We start from the raw sequence: 21,080 nt of genomic DNA, 5'->3' as shown, positions 1-21,080 counted from the left end.
ACCCGATAACCCGAGAACGGAGGCTGTGCCCACAGCCGTATTCCAAAATAAATTTGACTGCTTCTCTCATTGATCCAGCTTGGAGCTGAGTCAAGCTTCAGAGAAGGGAGTTGGGTCACACTCATTTGCGGGGAGGACTTAGATTCAGTCATTCATGTGTTCATTCTTTTCTTTATTCAACAGTTATTGAGTGTGCATGTGGTTCCCAGTCCTTTTCTAGGCCCTGGGACTGCAGAGGTGAGTGATCGAATTTCATAATAATCACAAGAGCAGCAAGAATGAACGCCTGCCTGCAGTTACTGCAGGCCATGCTAACCTCAGTGCCTTATTTGTTTGGTTCATTTATCCCTCATGAAAACCCTGTGGGGTGAGCACTGTTATTATTCCAATTTTACCAAGAAGGCAACTAAAGCACAGAGAGTGTATGTGACTTGCCCAGGGTCACACAGCTACAATGTGGTAGAGCCAGGGTTTGAATCCAGGCGGTCTGGCTCTTCATTGACTTTGCTACACTGACATAACTTAAACAAGTAAATGGTCAAGTTGATTTCAGGTGACTATAATTGCTAATAAGAAAATAAAATAGGGCATCATAATGGTGACTGGGGCTGGGTCAACCTTGATTCAGTGGTCAGATAAGGATTTTGGGGTAGGGGGTAGTGGTGACATACAATCCAAGACCTGGCAGGGGCGGAGGATCATATTAGCACCCAGACGGTCTCTGTTGAGCCCTAGCGGGTCCCAGGACACAACTCACAGCCACTTGCGGACCCTTGAGTCCATAACCAAGCACCCACACACCTTACCCAGAGCCCCTGGAACTACTCAGAGTCAATGGTCCTCAGTGAAGGGTGTGCAGAGAGCAGCTTGGACACAGGCTGGGGGCAGGCAGAGGCTGAGCCCCCTAACAACAGGATGCTGGGAACTTCAAGCTCTGGGTCTGTTGGTTTTCCTACAGACGCTCACACACGCCCAAAAATACATGCGAATACCCCCAAGTCCATGTACACACAATTCCCCACCCAGAGTCTCACCTGCCCAGGGCCTCACCTTCTCTGACGCTCCCCAGGGCTGTTCCAGGCCCAGACCCACTCCCAGGGGTCACAAGAAGACCCTGGAAATGCACAGGGAAGGATTTCTGTCAGCAGCTGCTTTTTACTAGTGACGTCGATCAGCTGACAGGAGATTATTTCAGGTCTGACAATATAGAGTGAAGCACTATTTATATGTGATGAAGGATGTTCCCTAGATTTGCTGTGATCATCATTTCATGATGTATGTAAGTCAAATCATCAGGCTGTACGCCTTAAACTTATACAGTGCTATATGTCAGTTATATCTCAACAAACATGGAAGAAAAGGTGTACAGAGGGAAGCAGGACGCCCTTCACCTCATGAAGGGTCTACAAGGAAAGGAGAAGCCTGGCTTCCTGGCTCTAGGCCCTCCTGCGAAAGTGAGGGGGAGGCAGAAAGCAGCTATGGTGACTATATTTCTTAGGGCAGTCGTTTCCCAAACTGACAAAAAACCCGGGTCACCTCGGGGCCTCGTGAACGTAACAGATTTCTGAGATTTTGATTCGCTGGGTGCAGAGTGGAGCTGAGAGCCTATGACTTTGGCTAGCATTCCAGGCAATTCTGTGGGTCACTGCTCTGAGAGCTGCATGAGGTGGCATAAGCGCTGTGCTTGCCAGGACAGGGCAGGCTGGGTTTGGGGTCGGTGACAGCTGGCCCAGCCCAAGGCGTTTGTTAGGCTAATAAATGCTTACTTGCATTTCACTGCTTTTGAGCATGACACTTGTATTTGCTTGGACAAATCACGGGTCCATAGTTAGAGATACTGTTCTCCTCCCCGCACAGGTTGCCACCATGACTAAGGGCACCCAGTCCAGGTGGAACCCCACCCTGAGATCCTCCTCGTTTCCCAGCACCCCACCAGCCACGTAGGGTTAGGAGGACAACATCAATTTTCAAAGTCCACTTTCCGGCATCTCCAGCCCACACTCCATGATAATGCTCAACCCCTTCCTGGTTAATGAGAAAAAAAAAGAAAGAAAAAAAAATCCCTGATTCCTGGCAGGTTCTAAAGCATAGTTCAGTTACACAATAATGAGCAAACAACCTTGACAGCAATGAGCAAACTGTGAACCCTGGTTCCCGCCCACCTCTGACAGCCAGAGAAGGGAGGCAGGCTGGTCCTGGGCAGGAAGGGGATTTGAGGAGTGTGAGTGCTAGGCCTTCAGCTGGTACCCCAAGCCCCTGTCCTCTGGCTTGGGCATGGCTAAAATGTGAGAACAGTAGAGCTGGAAGACTCCAAAGAAAGTCTGTCCTGCGGGAACAAGGCCTTGCCGTACCAGGATCCAGAATCCAGGCCAGAGCCTGGGCCTCGTATGTTGCAAGTTTTGGTAGTTATCTTCATTCTAGTACAGGAAGCAAATTGCAATCACATTGGCTGTTATCTATATACCTTCATGGGAGACTGTTGATTTATAGACATAATTTAAACTCAAAGTCCCCATCTCAAGAGCAGGGTGTGTTTGCCATTCTAACTCACTCAGACTGACTTTCTATAGAACTGAGAAATTGGTGATAAGTGTTCAGGGCACAATGAGTTTGGAAAAAATTGGCAGGTAACAAAAACGGAAGACAGTTCTCGGATCCTGCAGCTTTGCGCCCGAAAGGGCCCTGCAGGTCTGCATCTGTGTGTGATCATTGATTCATCCAGCTTTAAAAGGGAGAAGCCATTACTGACCAATTTACAGATAGGGAAACTGAGGCCCAGGGAGCCAGCATGCCATGGCAAAGACTCCTATTTCACGAGAACAAACAACGGGGCTCAAGAAGTTGCTCAGAGTCCTGAAGTCCCAAGGGGAATGTGCTGCCCGAGGCCCCTGAGGTCTGTCCTTGGAGCACCTGGCTTCAATAGGTCCCCTGTGCAAGAGATGTCAATCATCATATGTCCCTTAGTAAAGGAAAACAGCCTGCCTTCAGCCCTTGAGAGAGTGAAAGAGATGGTCTGGACAGTATTCTTGAATCCATAATTTCCCTCTTGTTTTAGGTCTTGGGAAGCCTGGATGAACTGTAGTTTCTATCCTTGGACTCTCATGAGAATCCACTTTTAGGTTAACTCCACCTTCTCTTGAGCTGATTTGCCCACTGCTTGCTGATAAGAATTGGGAAGTAAATACAGGGAGGTTGTTGCCTCAATCCTAGACTGAGGGAAGAATGCCGGCCAGGGGATACATTTAGAGAGAGGAGATCTGAAAAGACGATCAGGTGCTAGATCAGGGGAAGAACCAGCTCCACATGTCCAAGAGCCTGGGGAGAAAGCGTCATGTCCACTGGGGATGACTTAAGGGTAGAGGAGCAGGGTCAGGTCTTGGGTGGCATAGAAAGCACTCAGAGTAGGAATGTGAGGCTCTAGTGATTGAGGGATGAAGGGGGAAGGGAGCACCATGGAAGGAACTAGGAGAAGACTGAAAGGGAAATGGAAGAATTTGAGCTCATCCACAGATTTTTATTGCATTTCCCTGACTGAGGGGGCACTCATTACATGCTGGGAAACAATTCCTGTGAAGCACATGACTGCGTCTTGTACACTGACCTTTATACACAGTATAAACAAAGGAGACAATCATCTCAGGGTAGACATGGTCCCCGTCCCCCCTTACATAAAATAGAAAGAATTATATAATGGTTACCTGTCCATTTTCTCATTTTTGTCTTGGCAATGAGAAAATTCAGGTGTAACTTTCATGCTTGATTTTGATAATTCTCTTGTTCTGGGTTGTCTTACATGTATCTTCTTTCCTTCTAAAAACTTTCTGGTCTTTCCTTTTTCTATTTGCCATAACCTATGTTACCTAGGTTTCATATGTGCCTCTAAATTTTCGGCAGTTTCCCATTCCTTTGGCAAGCAGTCTGGATTTGAAGTGCAGATAGTGAATTGTTCTGCTGTACATCACAAAAGTACCCTTCTCACTGCCCCCAAGTGCAGTGCCTGAAGAAGAGCTTCATGAGGTTGAAAATTCAGTGATGTGACAGTCTAAGTGGGCCAGAGGCTGAGGACACAGGTACTGTCCTCCTCCCCCTGCCAGCCCCAATGTCTTCAGCACACCCCACCCCTACCCCGACAGCCTCACAGAAGAAGCACACCTCAGAGAGAACTCTACCCTATAATATTCAATGTGCAGTATCCCACCCACTCGTCCATTTGGTAATTCTTTGGTGCACCCATGCAACAAACACTCATCAAGCACTTACCAAGTGTGAGGCGCTCCCTCTGGTAGTTCGGATACAAAGAAAAATAAAATGGAAAACTAATTTAGCAAAGATATTTCATGAAGTTAAAGTGGCCCTTAGCCCATTCATGAAATATTTTCAGTTTCATTTTGTGATTGGCATACAGCTGGAAGCGGAATTCACCCTCTTCCCCCAGTTTGCTGCCTGGGCTCCATAGAATCTCAGCTCCGTCCACCCTGAGATTTCTCGAGAACATCCACGGTCATGAGCTTGACTGTGGGCCAAGACGGTGTCAGAACTCTGCTCAGAGGGGCGGTTTTATTTGCTGACTGGATGGTGCTGCCTCATTTGCCCCCCAGTGTGTGAAATGCACCTTTAGGGAGATCTTCCCTCTTGTCTCTAAGAATAATGGACCCATTGACCTATAATGGGATGAGGATGTCACAGAAGAAAGGGGATGTTGAACATGGAGGCATTAAGACAGATGATGCCCTAGTACGGAAGGACCCAGCCTGCCTGACCATTTGCCTCCTCCCGCGATACCGGCATAGGCCACAATATCAAAAGAGTCTCCTAAAAGCGTGCGGGAAGGGAAGGCTGCCCTTTGTTCCCAAGATCACCCTAATGACCCTTGGGAGGCCACAGCCACTTGGGCAAGTGAGGGGATTCCTAGGACTATTCGCTGTCACCCATGTAGGACACTGCCAAGTGTCACAGTTTCAGTGTATAGCTCATGAACATCTAAAAACAACACTCATGTCGTAGACAGGGCTGGGCTAGCCATGGGAAGGAGACTCTGACACCAGGTAGTGGCAACTTGGAAAAATGGGAATTGGATCTCTTGGAAGCTGAGACACTGCCTGCTCGGACACAGATGTGGACCTCCATTGATCCATCTGCTGGGCTGCAGTGTCCTCACTAAAAAAGGAGAGGGTTTGAATGTGCTTTTTCTGAGATTGACTCTGACCCAATGCTGTGCTCTTTGGCAGGACAGAAGGTGTCCTTTGCCATGGACTGGACTGGACCAGAAACCCTCATGCCCCACTGTCAGTCTCTTTTCACTTCATCCCCCCACAGTCAAATATGTCCCCTTGCTTTTCTCCCATCCCCATGAAGGAATGAATCAACACTGGACATGGGGAAACTGGCACTGAATTCTCTTTCAGAGCAGCAGGGACCTCAGCAGGGAGCCAAGGAGGGGGCGGAGGAACCTGCCTCTTCAGGCTGGGAATTCACAGATGGCCAAGAAGGAGGAGGAGCAGGAGATGTCATTCCAGAGCCCATCTCTTAGGAGGAGGACACAGTCCTCCCCTGAGCCATGGTTATTAGGCTCATTCTTCTTCCAGTTGCTGTAGCCCATCCTCCCTCCTGTTACATACATAAACTGGCCTTCGGTCACCTCATCTGTGATGCCCAGGAAAGCAATGTCAGGGGCCATGTCCTGGATGGCTTTGTTCTCCTCAGCATTCTTGGGGGTGGCCACGGTGGCCCCAAGCTCAGCGCACAGAGCCTTCACTTTGGAAAAAGGCATCTTTTCACCGTTGGTCACGTAGAGCGTCTTTCCAGACTTTTTACCCAAGGAGAAGCTTTGCACTGAAATCACAAAATGTAGGTGAGGTTGACTTGGCTTCAAGCCCAGCCTGGGACAGCAGATGAAAAAGTCCTTCTCTGGGAACTTGGGAGTCTGGGGTTGAGCCCCATTCTCTACCACCTCTGGTGAGATCCTAGTAAGAAGGTGGAAGGCAAGTCCCTGGCAGCAAGCCGGGGCTCTCCTGGCATATCCCATCCTTAGGACAAATATCTGTTAAAAACTGTTCCAGTACAGGTGGACCTAGGGAAACATGCTTGAGCCCCACTGCCAGACATGGGCACCAGGATGAGAAAGAGGCATGGACCGCCATCTGAGGCCCGTGGGTGCTAAGGAAGGAGCAAAGATTCCAGAGTCAGCAGACCTCCACGCCATCCTCCTTCCCACTTCCTAACTGTATGCTGTTGAATGAATTATCTATACTTCCCGGACCTATTTTTTTCTCACCTGTAAATAAAATGGGTGTAATACCCACAAATAGGGATGGCAAGACGATTGAATAAAACCAAATTATGAGAAAATTCCCACCTAGTATATAATAAGTTGTCATAAGTGTAAGTTCTTTTCCACCGTCCCCCCAAAACCTAGAGCATTCTGGAGAAAAAAGTTAGAGTCAAGAACACATTGGGGACAGAAAAAAAGCTTACACTTTTTGATGTGATCCAGTTGTGATTTCAGGCTCCTTATCCGTCCCTCTAAGTCAGCCAGCTTAGCCTCGGCAACTATAAAGCAATAGGGAGAGGATATTTATTTAGAAGAAGACCCTCAATTGGAGAGCAGAGTATTTTGAAAAAAAAAAATTAGCTTACTGAAAAGTATTCGTATTCCAGAAAAATAAGAAAACAAAAAGAAGCAAAAGGGGAAAAAAACTGTATTCCTGCCTTCTCAGATATACTTAGTAACTATTGTAAACTATAACTCTGGAAATAATAATAATAATACCATAAACTATAGCTCTGGATCCTTTTCTTCATATACTGCTTAAATATTGCAATATTATAATTATTTATAAGAAAAGGCCCAGCTAATTTTTCTCCTTTTTGAAAATTTTTCTTAATCATATTTTCATTTCCTATTCTAGGCAAACTCTTTAATACGTTTATTATTCTGATAGGCCAGTGGACAAATATAAGTAAGAGGTCATCCTTTTGGTTTTGTTGTTACTGAATTTATTTTACTCTGAACTAAGTTGCTGTGATGTCCCCCATTATCCAGGGGTCCTATGAGGCCAACCCTTTTCATGCCACTCTTGTGACAACAGACAAAATCCAACAGCAGAGAGGACCAGTTTCCTCCCTTGCAGCCTGGAACCACATACTGGACTGTTGCAGCTGAAGAAGGGCCAGGGCACATGTCCTACAGAGGTCTGCTGAGGGTGAGGCGGGCAGGGTTCGGAAGTCTATACCCGGGCACCAGTGGGAATCCCCTTGGGCCCCAAGGAACTGAGAGGAATGAGGGCGCTGGGTCAGGAAGCAGAGCTGAGCATCTTCCAGTGGGGCAGCAGGAGACGGGGCACCTCCCACCTGGCCCTGGAATTCCCAGGTCCTGGGTCCCCTCAGCCCACATCACTTGCTGGGGTGAGCTCCTTACCCGAACTGTCTCCACGATCTCCTTTGTGGCCCTTTGGTCCTGGAAGCCCAGGATTCCCTATATTTCCTTGAGGCCCCATTTTCCCTGGAGGGCCCTGCAAGCCTCTGAGCCCTGGCCCTGTTGGAAGAGGAAGGAAATGTGACCCAGTGTCTGTCACTCATTCTCTTTCTCCAAAAGCTCAATATTTGATTGACCCCAAGAAACCACCACTCAGCTAGTAGTGACCCAAAGAAGAAAGATCCTCCTGCGTCTCAGGGGATGGCCTGTCCTAAGGGCCAGCTCCCTGAGCATCACAAATTCCTGGGTGGCAGTGAGGGATCCTGGAGAGCCAGAGAAGCATCCTTATTTTGGAGAGAATGCCCTTTTACAGGAGTTTTTCTGAGTGAATCATCATCTACCATAATGAAAGGTGAGCCTCCTCATGTCTCTGTGCCAGAGCCCTTATAGAGAACACTCTCCCGTTGGGGTAAAAGATTTAAGAAGTCAGGGCGGCCTGTCCTATACCTGGTTCTCCCTTTTCTCCCTTGGGTCCATCTCGCCCATCTCTGCCTGGGGTGCCGTTGGTGACCGGGATGCCACAGGTCACCACTGAACAGGTCTTCTGGGCATCCTCACAGCCTTTTGTTTCTGAGCAGGATGTTGTCACCACACACAGAAGGAGGACAGGAAGTGACAAAAACAGGAACATGGTCCTTACCTGAGAGTGGAGAAAGTCAAAGAAAATAATTCCATCTCATTTGGTTTGCTACCATCTCTGATGTGTTGGACCCTGTGCTCGGGGCAGCTGACACAGAGGGGGATGTCACAACTCTTGGACCTGAGTTACTCCCAGGCTACTAGGAAAACTATTACTAGCACAAGCAAAATGTATTAGAGTTAGATCAGTGCTAAAACAAATATAGATGCAAGAGTAATATCACAGGGGCCCACTTTCCCTGGGGCTCTCATGCCCTGTGGGCCCAAGGCTTAGTTGGTTAGGCAGCCCTAAGCACGAAAGCCCACAGGGTCTACAAATGCCACACAAGCCCTGTTCCCGATGGCCCGGCAAAGACAGCTCATTTCTTGCATGACCTTTGGCTACTCTCGTCTCAACTCCCTTTCTTGAGGGCCTAAGTAGCCTAAACTTCCCTCTTCTTCTCCTTCTTATGGACGCTAAAGGTAGACTCAAACTATAGCGTGTGACCCATTGCTTGGCGGGACCTGTTTTACAACATCCGTTGTCTCGTGTCGCATAAAAATCTGTTTTACACCACAGAGCCCCAACCACCCCCAGAATCACAGCTGTTTCCCCAACAACCTGTCAATCATCCTGTTTAATAAAGTCTCTACTTTGTGACAGGCACTTGCTGGGACTCGGGACCCAGAGTACCCTGAGGTATGGAAACTTGTTCTGACCCTGAGAATGGAACCTTCTTTGGTCATTGATCCTGGCCAGTTGCCACTTAGATTTACCTCCTTCCCTTGCTTTGAGATTTTCTACCGAGAGGCCATTTTTCCAGCCAGAACCCAGGCTCCTAAAATTTCTGTTCACCCTGGGCCCAGCAGGGTCAGCTCATACTCCTCCTGGCAGGATCCTCTGCATGCTTCCGAGACGCTTCTCCGGCTCTGTGGCCCCATCCAGCCATCAGATTCCCATCCAGCCTTTGCTCGAGCTGGTCCCCTTCCAGGAAGCCTCACAGCCCAGCCCCCATGGGCCTATCCCTCTGCTCCTCTCTGACCTCTAATTCCAACGTCCCTGCATAACTACTGCATCTGTCCTTGGCCACCCTGGCCTGTCAGCTCCCTTAACCCTTCCTTCCCTCCAGGACTCAGTGAGAAGTAGGAAGTTGGGAGGGAATTTTCTTTCTTTCCTTCTTTCTTTTTTTTTTTTTTTTTAGGATTTTTAATTTTTAAATTTATTTATGTGCTCTCTCTTTTTTGTTGTTTTTTGTTTGTTTGTTTATTTTGTTTTGGCTGCACTGTGTGGCATGTGGGATCCCAGTTCTCTGACCAGGGATGGAACCCGTGCCCTCTGCTGTGGAAGCACGGATTCTTAATCGCTGGACTGCCAGGGAAGTCCCAGAAGGGAATTTTCTTGATCAAATCTTCTCCACCTTCCCTCTCTCTTAAGCTCCCCTGATTACGTGGGAGGCCAAAGCCAGAGCTAAACATGTTGCTGGCATACACACCCCACTTCCATTCTTCTGTTTGGCTGAAAAGACCACCTTTAGTTTGCAGATGGTAACCTGGATCCAGGAAGGGCACAAGGCCCCAGGTCAGAGAGACAGAGGCCCTCAGGGGGCCTGACAACCCCACCACAGCCCCTGCCTGGAACTCACCAGGGTCAAGCCAAGTGGCCAGACTCTTGGCCAAGGCCTCCTCTTCTGTCCTCAGAAATGACTTACTAGGGGCCTCCTCAGAGCACAGAGGCTATGGCAGGGAAGCTGGTCCTCCAGCCTAGGCCTCTGGCAGACGCCTCAGCAATGTCAGCCCCAATTAGTCTGGTGACCAGGGACAGTGCTGGACTGGCCTTCAACCCCAGATTAATAAACAACCATCCTTAGAACCGCTGTATCCTGGGCAGTTCTCCAGGGCTGCTGGTGGGGTCTCCAGCTTAGCACTGGGCAGCTCTCTACTGCAACACCCCAGACTCCTCCCACTGCTCCCTCCCATGCATCTGTCTCTATAGCTCTGCTATCTGATCCTCTAGAATCACAGATTCCCAGATCATAGATCAGAATCCCAGAGGACAGTTCTTTCCAAATATTTGTCTCTGGAAGGGACATGCATAGACATCCTACCAAACACGTGCTCATGCAGACACACATGTACAGGCGTACACCTGTGTATCAGTTGTTCTGCCTAGTTCCCCCTTCCATTCATATTTAATTTACTAGGAGCAGGAGGGAAGGGGTTAAACACCTACAACACTGAGTCACCTCATTCCTCCCTTGTCATTCAGAACATTCGTCAGCTGCCCTGTCTGGGTGCGTCGCAGCGCTAGGCACAAGGAAAGGAAGTGTTTGTAGACAACTCAGATTCAAAGCTGAACATGGGCATTTGCACTAGCTCTTCCAGCTTAGGACACTTCTCTCCATCTTTGCATAATTGCTTGTTGTCGTTCAGATTTCATCTTAAATATTATTGCTGGAGAAAGGGCTTTCCCTAACCATTCTATCACAAAATTATAATTCTCTGTTTTAGTTATCTGCTTATGATTCTTCTCTATGTAAAATTGTCTTATTTCTTTGGTTGCATATTTATTGACCATCCCACTCCTTTAGAACAGGAACTTCATGACAACAGGCATCTTGCTTCCCCACCTCTAAGAGGGCCTGGAAACGGAATCAACGCTCAAACATTTGTGGAACAAAGGAATCCTCCGGCATCGTGTCCTCCAAGTGGCCCTCTTGACTTGCCTCCAGCTAGAGCTAACATCTGTGCCCACTCTCCCAGTGCTTTTAATACTTTTCTAGGGCAGGAGCTGCATTTGATTCCCCTCCTTGTCTCCAGGGTGTAACTCAGGGCTGGGCACGTGGGGAGGATCCACTGAGAGAGTGAGAAGGGAAGCAGAGACGCTGAGCAGGGCAGACACCAGATCAGTCTGCGGCTCCTCCACGCCTGGGTTTCCAGGAGTGTCTGGTTCTTATCTCCAGAGGCTGATCAAGTGGCCTTTTTCAAGTCACTGATATAACTTTTGATTCCTGTCTTCTCCCAAACTTACACCCACTCTTTGAAACACTTAGTCTCACCAAACAACTCTAGAGGTTTGCTTTTTTCCTGCGGTGGAGCAGGGGTAGGGCCGCTTCCCTTGGACTCTGCCTTGTGATTGCTGCTTTCGACCCTCAAGAGTCATCGGCCCTGGTGTACTCAAGTCACTGTGCCCTGTTCAGCAAGCCCCCCAGGTTCCTCTTATCAAGGAGGCTGCCAGGCACTGAGAGGGGCCCCTTGTAAAGAAGACCCCCCCCCAGGGCTGTGTTTCCTGATGCCATTGACACAACTCCGAAGGGCCCATAGGCTCAGAGGACAAATAACTCTCAAACCCTACGGCAAATGAGCAGACCTCCCAGAAAGGTGGAAATCTGAAGCTGAGAGATTTACATACAACCAGGAGCCTATATGTCCTACAGACTTAGAGGAAAGATGGCTTTAGAAGGAGGGAAGAGGATAGAGCGGGAGGAGGGAGGGATATGCACTGCGAGCAAAGGGACAATAAGAAATACTTGACTCTGGTGGGACAAAGCCCCCCCTCGAGGATGCGTATCCATTGGGTCTGTCCTGTCATAGATCTGGGGTTTGAATTTATGCTTATTAGTATTATTTTGCTATTATTATTATTATTAAAATTTTCCCTTCATGCCAAGATGAAAACTTGTTTTTCAAGGGTCCCAGCTCATCCCAATCTAGTGTAGCATGGGGACGTAAAAGCAATGGAGGACCTTACCCTTAACCCAGGCACCTCAGGCTTCTCTCAGATGAAGATCAGGTAAATTAGAATTCACCTTATAAAAACTACTGAACACAGTGAAAAATAAGTAGAGTGAAATCTGACTGACACAAGACTCAAAACTAGGCCTCGGAATGCTGTCAACTCTAGACAACAGATAAATTGATAGTTTTAAAAAGACAGTATAGGGCTTCCCTGGTGGCGCAGTGGTTAAGAATCTGCCTGCCAATGCAGGGGACGGGGGTTCGATCCCTGGCCCAGGAAGATCCCACATGCAGCAGAACAACTAAGCCCGTGCACCACAACTACCTGCGCTGTAGAGCCCATGAGCCACAAGTACTGAAGCCCGCGCACCACAGCTACTGAATCCCGCGTGCCTAGAGCCTGTGCTCTGCAACAAGAGAAGCCACGACAATGAGAAACCCGCGCACCACAAGGAAGAGTAGCCCCCGCTCGCCACAACTAGAGAAAGCCCTCTCAAGGCAACGAAGACCAAACACAGCCAAAAATAAATAAATAAATTTAATTTTTAAAAAGACAGTATAAATAAGGAATAAAGAAGGAATAATAAATAAATAAGGAATAAATAAAAATTAAACAGTGAAACTCGAACTACAATAAGGAAATAACTATAGAGCTATTAATAAAATTTCAGAAACGCTCGTTCTTTGCAAAAGTAAACAAATTTGGCAAACATAACCCTGGTGGTTTGAATTACTCTCCTGATTTCCACATTTTCTTTTCATAGAAATATATATCCATGCCCTTTGCCATGGTACTTTGCAATGCCTCCCACTGGAGTATGTGGAGTAAACACCCCAACCCCTTTGATATTTGCCTTGGCCATGTGACCGTGAGCGGACACTAAGGGAGCAGCAGCTTTAAATGTGGGAAGAATATGTCCCCAGTAGCCGCTAATATCAGAATAATGAAATGATGTGGAGCGAACAGGAACTCCCCTGAAAGCTTGAAGTAAAAAAAGAGTTTAAATTAAAGTCCAGCCATGCATCCATGGTTAATAGCACAGTCCCTGGAATCTGACTTCCTGTATTCATAGCCCACTTCTGCCATGAACTGGCTGCATGATCTTTGGAAAATCACTTTAATCTCTACGTGCCTCAATATTCTCATCTGTAAATTGGGCGTAATAATAACGTCTACATAATAGGGTTAATGAGGATTATATGAGTTAATGGAAGTATAATACCTGGTACGTGGTAAGTGTGATGAGAGTATCAGCCATTAGACCAAGTAGGGTATCCCAGGAATGCAAAGATGGTTCAACATCAAAACATAGTCCAGTTAACTCACTAATTTAATATATAACAAGTTTAAGAATCTTAATGCAGATATGTACAATCTTGAGGCTTGAAGCTCACCCTTTTCTCGAAACTAATACATGCTCTCAAAATTCTTCATACCTATTCTTCCCTTGGAATACAAACTTTCTAGGGTTGAGTTAAAATATAGTCCAAATGATTATTGTCCCTTAGTTTTGTCACTAAAATCTGTTTTATCTCTGATTCATCACCACCCTGGCCATAGAGTGGCGGCTTCTTGAAGTGAAGGGTGGACAGTGCCTCCTCTCTTATTTATTTATTTTTTTTTTTGCATGTATGGTTGGTAGAGAGAGTGATGGTGCCCAGGGTGGCAATACCTGCTCACAGGAGGCACCATATATCAGTGGGAACACTGCTGCTTCTCGGCCCATCCTAACTGGTTGTTGGGTCCCTCTGTATGACTGATTATAAACGACAGCTCCTCCCAGGAGCTGGTCCTTCAGATAAGGGGCTCTGTAAAAGCCTCCAGCTGCCTGCTCCCTACCCTCAACATGACATCAGTGAACACGTCACTTCATAGTCTCTTGCTCTTCAAGTCCCTGTGTTCCAAGAAGCAATCTGCTCGTGAGTAGGGCTTAAACTCTGGCTAGCTTCCATGACATCGACATTGGCAGCCCCTGGGAAATTCCATCCAAGTGGTGGAAATCCACATTGCCCCAGAACACACCTGCTAACAGTTCTCTTCTCCCCCTTCTCCATCTCCCCATGCCTCAGCAAGATCAGGCCCTCTGCTGGTTCAGCTCTTCAGCAATTTTAGAACAGGAGATTCCTGCCTTAGGTGACTTAATGAGGGAAGGAAGGCAAAGTAATTCGGGCATCCCTATTTGCAAAGATTAGGAGGAGGATAGGACAGTCCCCTCCCCCATGCCACAGGGAGAGGAGAGGAAGGGATAAATTCCATTGTGAGAGTACAGATGTCACCCATGGAAGGTCAGCTTGCTTTCGCCTCTTTAGTCTTCCTTATACTGACCAACAGAACGCGAATTACTAAACCACTCACGTTGAATGGCCCTCACCTTGCAGGTTCCATGGTGGGGTCCCTGGAACCCCCTGGCCTCATTAAAAGATGACCCTTTTACTCTCACCTGTGGGCTCTAGATGCCAGTACCCAGGAACAAGAAATGACTCAACTCACACTTGACACCCTTTTGATGTTAACAGCTTAAAGGAAATGCCAAAGAAACCACCCGATAAAGCTCAGTACACATTCATGATGAAAATGAATCTCAGCAAACTATGAAAAAGAGGGAACTTTGCCTTGATAAAAGGCATCAGAAACCTAAAACAAGCAACTCCATGCTGAAAGACTGGAAATGTTCTCATGATACATTCAATGCGCCCCTAAAGATAGCATTCATCACTGAGTGTCTTCAACAATATATAGGGTCTCCTGGCCCCTACAAAAAGATAAGAATGATATACAAGAAATATAAATATCATGAGGAACAGGCAAAATTTCTGTCATTTGTAAATATAAGCATATATTTATAAAATGTGAGAATCAATTATTAGAAATATTAGAGGGAAAGTGAGAATCCAAAATGATGGCTGGACATACAATCAACCAAAAATAAATCAATAGTTTTCTTATAAACCAGCAATAATTAATTTAAAATGTGATAAAAATAATATAATAACAATTGCAAATAACACCATAAAGGAAGTAAAAATAAACCTAACAAGAAATGAGAAGACAACGATTTTCAGAGACTTAGACTGTTCCTCCGTAAAATACGGGAAGTATGTTTCTCCGTACTTTTTTGAATTTTGGGGAAGGCTCAATAATTTGTGTGCTGGGCCCTAAGCTCATGTGGCAGGGTGACCAGATTAAAAATTGACATTCATGAAAGAATGAGAAATAGTTCTGCTCGTTCCCATCTGGTTTTGTGGATTGTGATCCAGAACTTCCTCTTGTCCCGAAAAAGAAGTATATGCAGTGAGGGAGGGCATTACGTGAAGGTGGGAGAAGTGGGGACCTTTCTGGAGATGGGACATAGATATGGTCACCTCCTCAAGCAAGTAGAGACATGATCCAATTCCCACACAGCCTTGGGACATGGGGGCCATGGTCCCTTTCCATGCAGTCCTGAGACTGAGGTGGCTCACAGAGCCCTGAATGCCACCACTGTTGGGCCATGGCAAACATCCAGGGGGCTGAGTGGGGAACGGAAGGCATGATATCACCACCCTCAAATGGAACATGTAGACTTAGATCAGGAGCTATCTGGATGCCAGCCATCAACACTAATGCTCCTCTGTTCCTCCAGACATTTCTGTAACCCCCCATCTGCCCATACAACCTGAGGGTAGGAGCAGGTTGCCCCTTCCACCCAACAAAGAAAGCTTAACCTGAGATTGAACTTTCCACTTTTCAGGTAAGTGGGGCCTCAGAGCCAGAGTTAACTTGACTTCTAAAATCACAGAAATATTTCTTGAAACCAAAGCAATGGAAACTCATGTTAACATATTCATGATTTATTACACTTGAATCATCTCTGCTCGGTGAGAGGATGGGGTGGTGATGAGCATAAGCTTCAGGTTCAGGTAGATGCGTTTGAAAACAGCCTCTGTCACTTGCTCCGTGTAACAAAACTCAAAACATTTAACTTCTTTAAGTTTCAGTGTTCTTGTATAAAAAATGGGGAAAATAATGCTCGTTCCATGGCACTGTGTGAAGATTAAATCATAGTTTATAAGATGTCTTAGAAGTGCTTGTCAAGGTGCTTGGTATATAGTATATGCTCAATAAACACTTCACTGAGGTCTGAAGTGGTGGGGATGTGTTCATCAGCAGGAAGTTACTTGGGTAATGCCTGAGGTGGGAGTGAGATCTTCCCTAGAGGCATAGGCTGGCTGCTTTTAGGTCAGGGAGTTGAGTTGGTACCCCCAGAGTCAAGGGAGTGGATAATACATGCCAATCACTAGGGGTGGGTTGGCCTCCACCATGCTGGGGCACCACCCGGCCCTCTGACCTCATGGAGAGCCTGAGCAGATGTGCCCCACAGACCTCAGGCTGCCAGATAATCCCGAATGTATCCTTAGCTCCACACATTTGGAATTTCCCAGAAGTCCACCCATCTCTCATTATGCTTGAGCGGCACTGCTAAATCTTGATAAGGCTGGGCAGGCAGTGGGCTGCAAAGAAAGAGTAGAGGGGCCAGGAAGCAGGCACCCTGTGTGTGCTTTTGGAGGGAACCTCCATCCCAGGACTTCACTGTTGCCATCTATAAATGAAGGAGTTGGACAAGAAGAGGAAGAAAGAAGCCTCCCTCTCTTGCCAAAGGGCGAAGTTAGAGTGGCTGTCTAGAGTGCAAAGCTGAGAAGGGGCTCCGGGGGGAGTCAGACTGATTAGTAATCAAGGGGGAGGAGTCAGGGCCCAGCGGGGAGTGCCGTGGCTAAGATACCTCCAACTCTTATAGCTACAAAGGTGTTACAGCACCTCATAGACCAGGTGGATTCCCCAGGACGTGGGCTGAAAGGCAAGGCGGGACCCTCTCCATCCTGTGGCCGTGGTGCCTGCTCAAAACTCACAGATGGCCAGTCGGGACTGCAGGCAGTTCTTGTCATTCCACCGGCCATCTGTGTACATCTCCACACACTTCTCTTTGCCCCAACCCCCGGGCTCCCCTGGGTACCAGTTGGTGTAATCCACAGGGTTTCCATCCAGGTAGTGGAAGTTTCCAGCAGTGGGACCCTCAGTCAGGCCCAGGTAAGCATAAGTATTGTGCTTCTTCACGATGTTTGCAATGGCCTCATTCTCCTCTAGACTCCTTGGGGTAGCAATGCGTCCACCTGCTCTGGCACACGACTCTCTAGTGGCATCAAAATTGACCGACTGCCCACTGGTGGCGAAGACCTTCTCTCCCACTGCCAGCATGGACCCCTGCAGACTGAGGACTGACAGCAGAGGAATCCGGGTCAGGCCACAGGCCTCTTTGTTTCCAAGTCCTTTTCCTTCCCTTTATGCTCTCTGCCTTTATGCACTTTGCAATCTCTTCACCTCTTCCTCTCTCTCCTTCTTCCCTCCCTCTTCCAATCCTAGTCTTTCTGGATTCCCCTCCATGCTCCCATCATTTAATTATCCATTCACCCATTTAACAATTACTTATTGACCGTCTATTATGTGCCTGAAACTGTGCAATTTCCTGGGATTCAATAGAAAGCAGTACAGCCAGGAACATTGCTTCCCCAGGACATAGGGAGAGAATCCACATCTACCTCGGTCTCCTCTGAGCCGTTCAGGAACATCTGAACAAGGACCTCCATGTCCACACTTGTTTGTCAAGTCTCTAGAGTCTGGAGTCTGATGCTGAGAACGAGGAGAACTTATGGGAACCCCCTACCCTTAGAGGGCCCCAAGGGATCCCCTTACCGCGCATCATCTTCAGCATTTGATGGTTGATCTCAAGGAGTGTGCTCTGGAGCTCCTCGTCTAGATAAGGTGGAAGCCCTGTAGAGAGATCCCCAGCAAGAAGAGGGGCAGGCCAACAAAAACCCCCACTTGTGCCAAGCAGGTGTGAGGCCAGCTGCAAGCCTGCCATTCTGCCCTTCACTTGTCTAGAGCCACTGCCCAGGCCCCAGGTCATAAGGGTCCCCGAGGTTGGAGTGTGTTTCCTACTCCCTACACACTTGTCCTTTAATGCAGCCTCGCACTTGCTCAGCCCCCTCTCTGCTCTTCTTTCCTGCCATATCCTTTCATGGCTCTGTCTGTCCACTTCTGCGGGGTTTTCTAGTTTCTGGGCAGGGCCCCCTTCCCCACCTTCCAACCACAAGAGCAAATGTGGTTCTCTCTGACTCTCCTGATGGACCTTGATTACTGCTCAGAGCTGCAGAGTTGCCCTGGACATGCAGGGTTCCCAGTGATATCATCTGTCTGGTCCTTGGTCCACATAAGCCCCTGCGCCCTCAGAATGCCCCTATGCCTCAGCACTAGGAAGTGCCTCGCCTCCTCGCAGTGCTGTCCCAGTTCCCACACCTGACGCCCTGTGTCTCCCCATCAGCTGTTGTGATGCGTGGAACACTTCCACTACCCACCAGTCCCTGCGCTGTGGCCCACGGCCCAGACCCCTCTGATTTCTCAACCTCATATTCTCTTATCTAGGTTGAAACATATACCCTTTGGGGACTTCCGTGGTTTTGTCTGCTCCCCTTCATCCCTCAAGTAACTGACCACATGGGCACGGTGTCCAGTTGCTTCTGTCCACTGGCCACATCCTGCTCACCTGGAGGACCCCTCTCACCAGGCTCTCCCTTTTCTCCACGCTCTCCAGTGAGGCCAGGGGCTCCAATCATCCCATCACGCCCAGGGGGGCCTGGCATTCCTCCAGGGGGGCCCATGGGGCCTGCAGAGAGAGGGGGACAAGGATGTATGCTATCTATCATCCACAGTGGGTTGGGGCTGATGGGACTGGACCTCCCTTATCAGCCAGGCTGACTCACCTGTCACTCCACGGGCACCTTGAGGGTAGACCCTCCAGGGCTGCTCCAGTCTATGGGTCCCCGGAAACTCCTACCATCCACCTGACCCTTGAACGCAGCCCAGAACCCTGGACAGCAAGTCCCCCTGAAAACAGGTCACTGTCCCTCAGCTCCCACTCAGTACCTGGAGGTCCAGGGTCTCCTTTGATGCCATCTCTCCCATCTCTTCCTGGCAGGCCATGGGATCCAGGAGTACCAGGGGTGCCAGGGCTTCCAAGACAAACTTCCTTCATGTTGTACTCAAGGCCAGAAACCACCATCCAGATGAGGGTGAGGGTCAAAGAGCACAGCAGCATGGTGCCTGCTCCAGCGGCTCCTTCTGTGGAAGGGAAAGGCTGTGGCCCACCCGAAGCATTTGCCAAGGTCTCCCCTTGCTGTGCTTTGTCAAGATTCAGGCACATGATGGAGCCTGAGGGCCAGGGCAGGTACGGACAGGAGCTCTGGAAAGACCCATACTATCCTTGGAAACTCCCAGCATCATCTGGTATCTAACATGGTCTCATGCCCCATCCCTCTGGCTGGAGGTGGAGTGGTACCTGGGCAGGTGAGCAGTGGTAAAGAGCTCTGGAGAGTCAGAGGACCTCGGTTCTAATGGAGTCTCTGCTCCTCGCTGTGTGACCGTGGGGAACTCACTTCACCTCTCTTGGCTTCAGCTGAAACTTCTGTCCTGGAGGCAATCCTGGCCTGTCCCTCCCAGGCTGTTGGGAGGAAGGATGTGGTCAACATCCACTCGCTCCATCTGTCCCTCATCCTCTCAGCTACCCGTTCCTCTTGAGTTCTAAGGGATCGTGATCCTGAGGATGAGCAGAGATGACCAGGGCCCACGTCTTGGCCCCCCCACAGTGGTCAGTGATAGGGAGTCCCCTCCTCCCTGCTTTCTCGGGACGCTTTCTCTTTGGCAGGCTGTTTCTCCCCCTGCCTCCACCCTGCAGGCCCTGCTGAATCCCTGGGGCCAATGGGCCCGGCCCAGGCGCACAGTGAAGTATGAGGATATTCGCAAGCCCACCTTCCTGTACCCATAGTTAGGGTTCTGTGGAACAAGTCCCAGTGGTACCCAGGGAGGGCCCCTCCTTCCCTGCCTGACCCATAGTGAAGCCTGTGGCTGCTGGGCTGCTTCATGCTGCTGCAACCCTGGGAAAGACCCAGGGGATGGGGCTAAACTCACCCACACGAACAGAGCCTATGTGGCTCTCTGCCTCCCGATCTGCCTCCAGGTGGCGAGGTGGACAGCAACATTTATACTGACCGTAGGCTACCAGGCTTCCTCTCCACCCCAGGGAGGGGCCTGCCACAAGGGCCTCTACTCCAGGACAGCCAGGCAGGAAGCTGTCATCTTGTTTACCCAGTACTTTTCCCCACAGGGCACTCAGCTGGAGGGCCACTTAGGAAACCCACTAAAGAGAAACTCCAGATCGGTAAGAAGGGAAAATTCCCACGGACCGGAGGCCACCCACTCTCCCTCCACCCACTTTCCCCAAAGCAGTGAAGAACGAGAGCGCTTATACGGGAACCGATGGAGCCACGTGGCAAAGGGAGCCCTCTCCCTCCTGGGCCTTGGCCTCCCGGTCCTGGCTCGTGATACGTTCGCAGCCCCAGAATCACGATCCCCCAAAAGCCCGCCAGCTGGAGAGAACATACCAGGGCTGGACTCTTTTCCCAGGGGAGCAAAGAGGCAGGTCAGTGACATACAGGGCTTCCTCCTGGGGCCATTCCAGCTCCAGAGCCTCTTTGGCTCTTGGAAGTGTCCATAGGGCTCCAGAGTGTGCAGAGGTCACGTCTGAAGCCAAAGGGTGGTCAGGGTGAGCTGGAACAAACTGTCTGTCATGGGGCGTGGCTCCCCACTGAGCCCCCAGCTCTTGCTTCCGGGGCCTGCAGCTGAGTTGACGGAGCATGGTTCACCGGTACAGGTGAACCCTGGGCGGGTTCCCCAGCCCTCCGCCCCGGCAGGCTCAGAGGTGGGGAAGCAGGGCGGGGGCTGGAAGGTCACAGGAGGACAGCAGTTTCTGTCTCGGCCTTGGTGATGTCTGACGACCTGCAGTGGTGGTTTCTTTAAGTAGTGGAATGACACGTGAAGCCTTAATTGATAAGATTCCCTCTTCAAGCCACTTGATGAGGAGGGAATCTCTAACGTAGGGATGGTAACGATGGGGAACAGAGACAGGAAGAAATCGCCATGCTTACCTGTGAGTGGTCTGAAAAATCTTGAGATCCTCAGGGAGAGTGGGAGCTCAGCTAATGGAATCCCTTTCCCAGGAGCAGGGAGCCTGTCAGAGCCTCGCTGGAGCCCTGAGTGCTTTCAGCTGCCCTGCTGCCGCCTGTCACGTGCCCTGCGACCCTGTCAGGCACAGGATGGGGAGGCAGGGCCAGCGCAGGGTTGGGGCAACTGGGGAGCAGCTCCAGCTTAAGGACCACAACTCGG

At 49.2% G+C, this 21,080-nt stretch overlaps 2 protein-coding genes across 3 annotated transcripts; both read right to left on the bottom strand.

Moving 5' to 3' along the window:
• Positions 1-5,458: 5,458 nt before the first annotated feature.
• LOC115856440 (mannose-binding protein A-like) lies at positions 5,459-8,105 on the bottom strand. Its single transcript, XM_030862746.2, has 4 exons — positions 7,922-8,105; positions 7,418-7,534; positions 6,475-6,549; positions 5,459-5,832 (listed from the first exon to the last, which is right to left on the bottom strand). Exons 1-4 carry the CDS (start codon positions 8,103-8,105, stop codon positions 5,459-5,461), a joined length of 750 nt encoding a protein of 249 aa, XP_030718606.1.
• A 7,543-nt stretch (positions 8,106-15,648) lies between these two features.
• Positions 15,649-19,859, bottom strand: LOC115856441 (pulmonary surfactant-associated protein A-like). Of its 2 annotated transcripts, none has more exons than XM_030862747.3 (5): positions 19,827-19,859; positions 18,786-18,980; positions 18,406-18,525; positions 17,556-17,633; positions 15,649-17,080 (listed from the first exon to the last, which is right to left on the bottom strand). In XM_030862747.3, exons 2-5 carry the CDS (start codon positions 18,955-18,957, stop codon positions 16,704-16,706), a joined length of 747 nt encoding a protein of 248 aa, XP_030718607.3. In that variant the 5' UTR covers positions 18,958-18,980; positions 19,827-19,859; the 3' UTR covers positions 15,649-16,703. The 2 variants fall into 2 exon arrangements, with proteins under 2 accessions (XP_030718607.3, XP_069899975.1); XM_070043874.1 differs by lacking the exon at positions 19,827-19,859 and adding an exon at positions 19,198-19,233.
• Positions 19,860-21,080: the final 1,221 nt, after the last annotated feature.

The sequence above is a fragment of the Globicephala melas genome, chromosome 16, assembly GCF_963455315.2.
Source record: "Globicephala melas chromosome 16, mGloMel1.2, whole genome shotgun sequence".
Taxonomy (NCBI): domain Eukaryota; kingdom Metazoa; phylum Chordata; class Mammalia; order Artiodactyla; family Delphinidae; genus Globicephala; species Globicephala melas.
The sequence above is the reverse complement of the archived record's forward strand: the minus strand, read 5'-3'. Positions and strand labels throughout refer to the sequence as shown.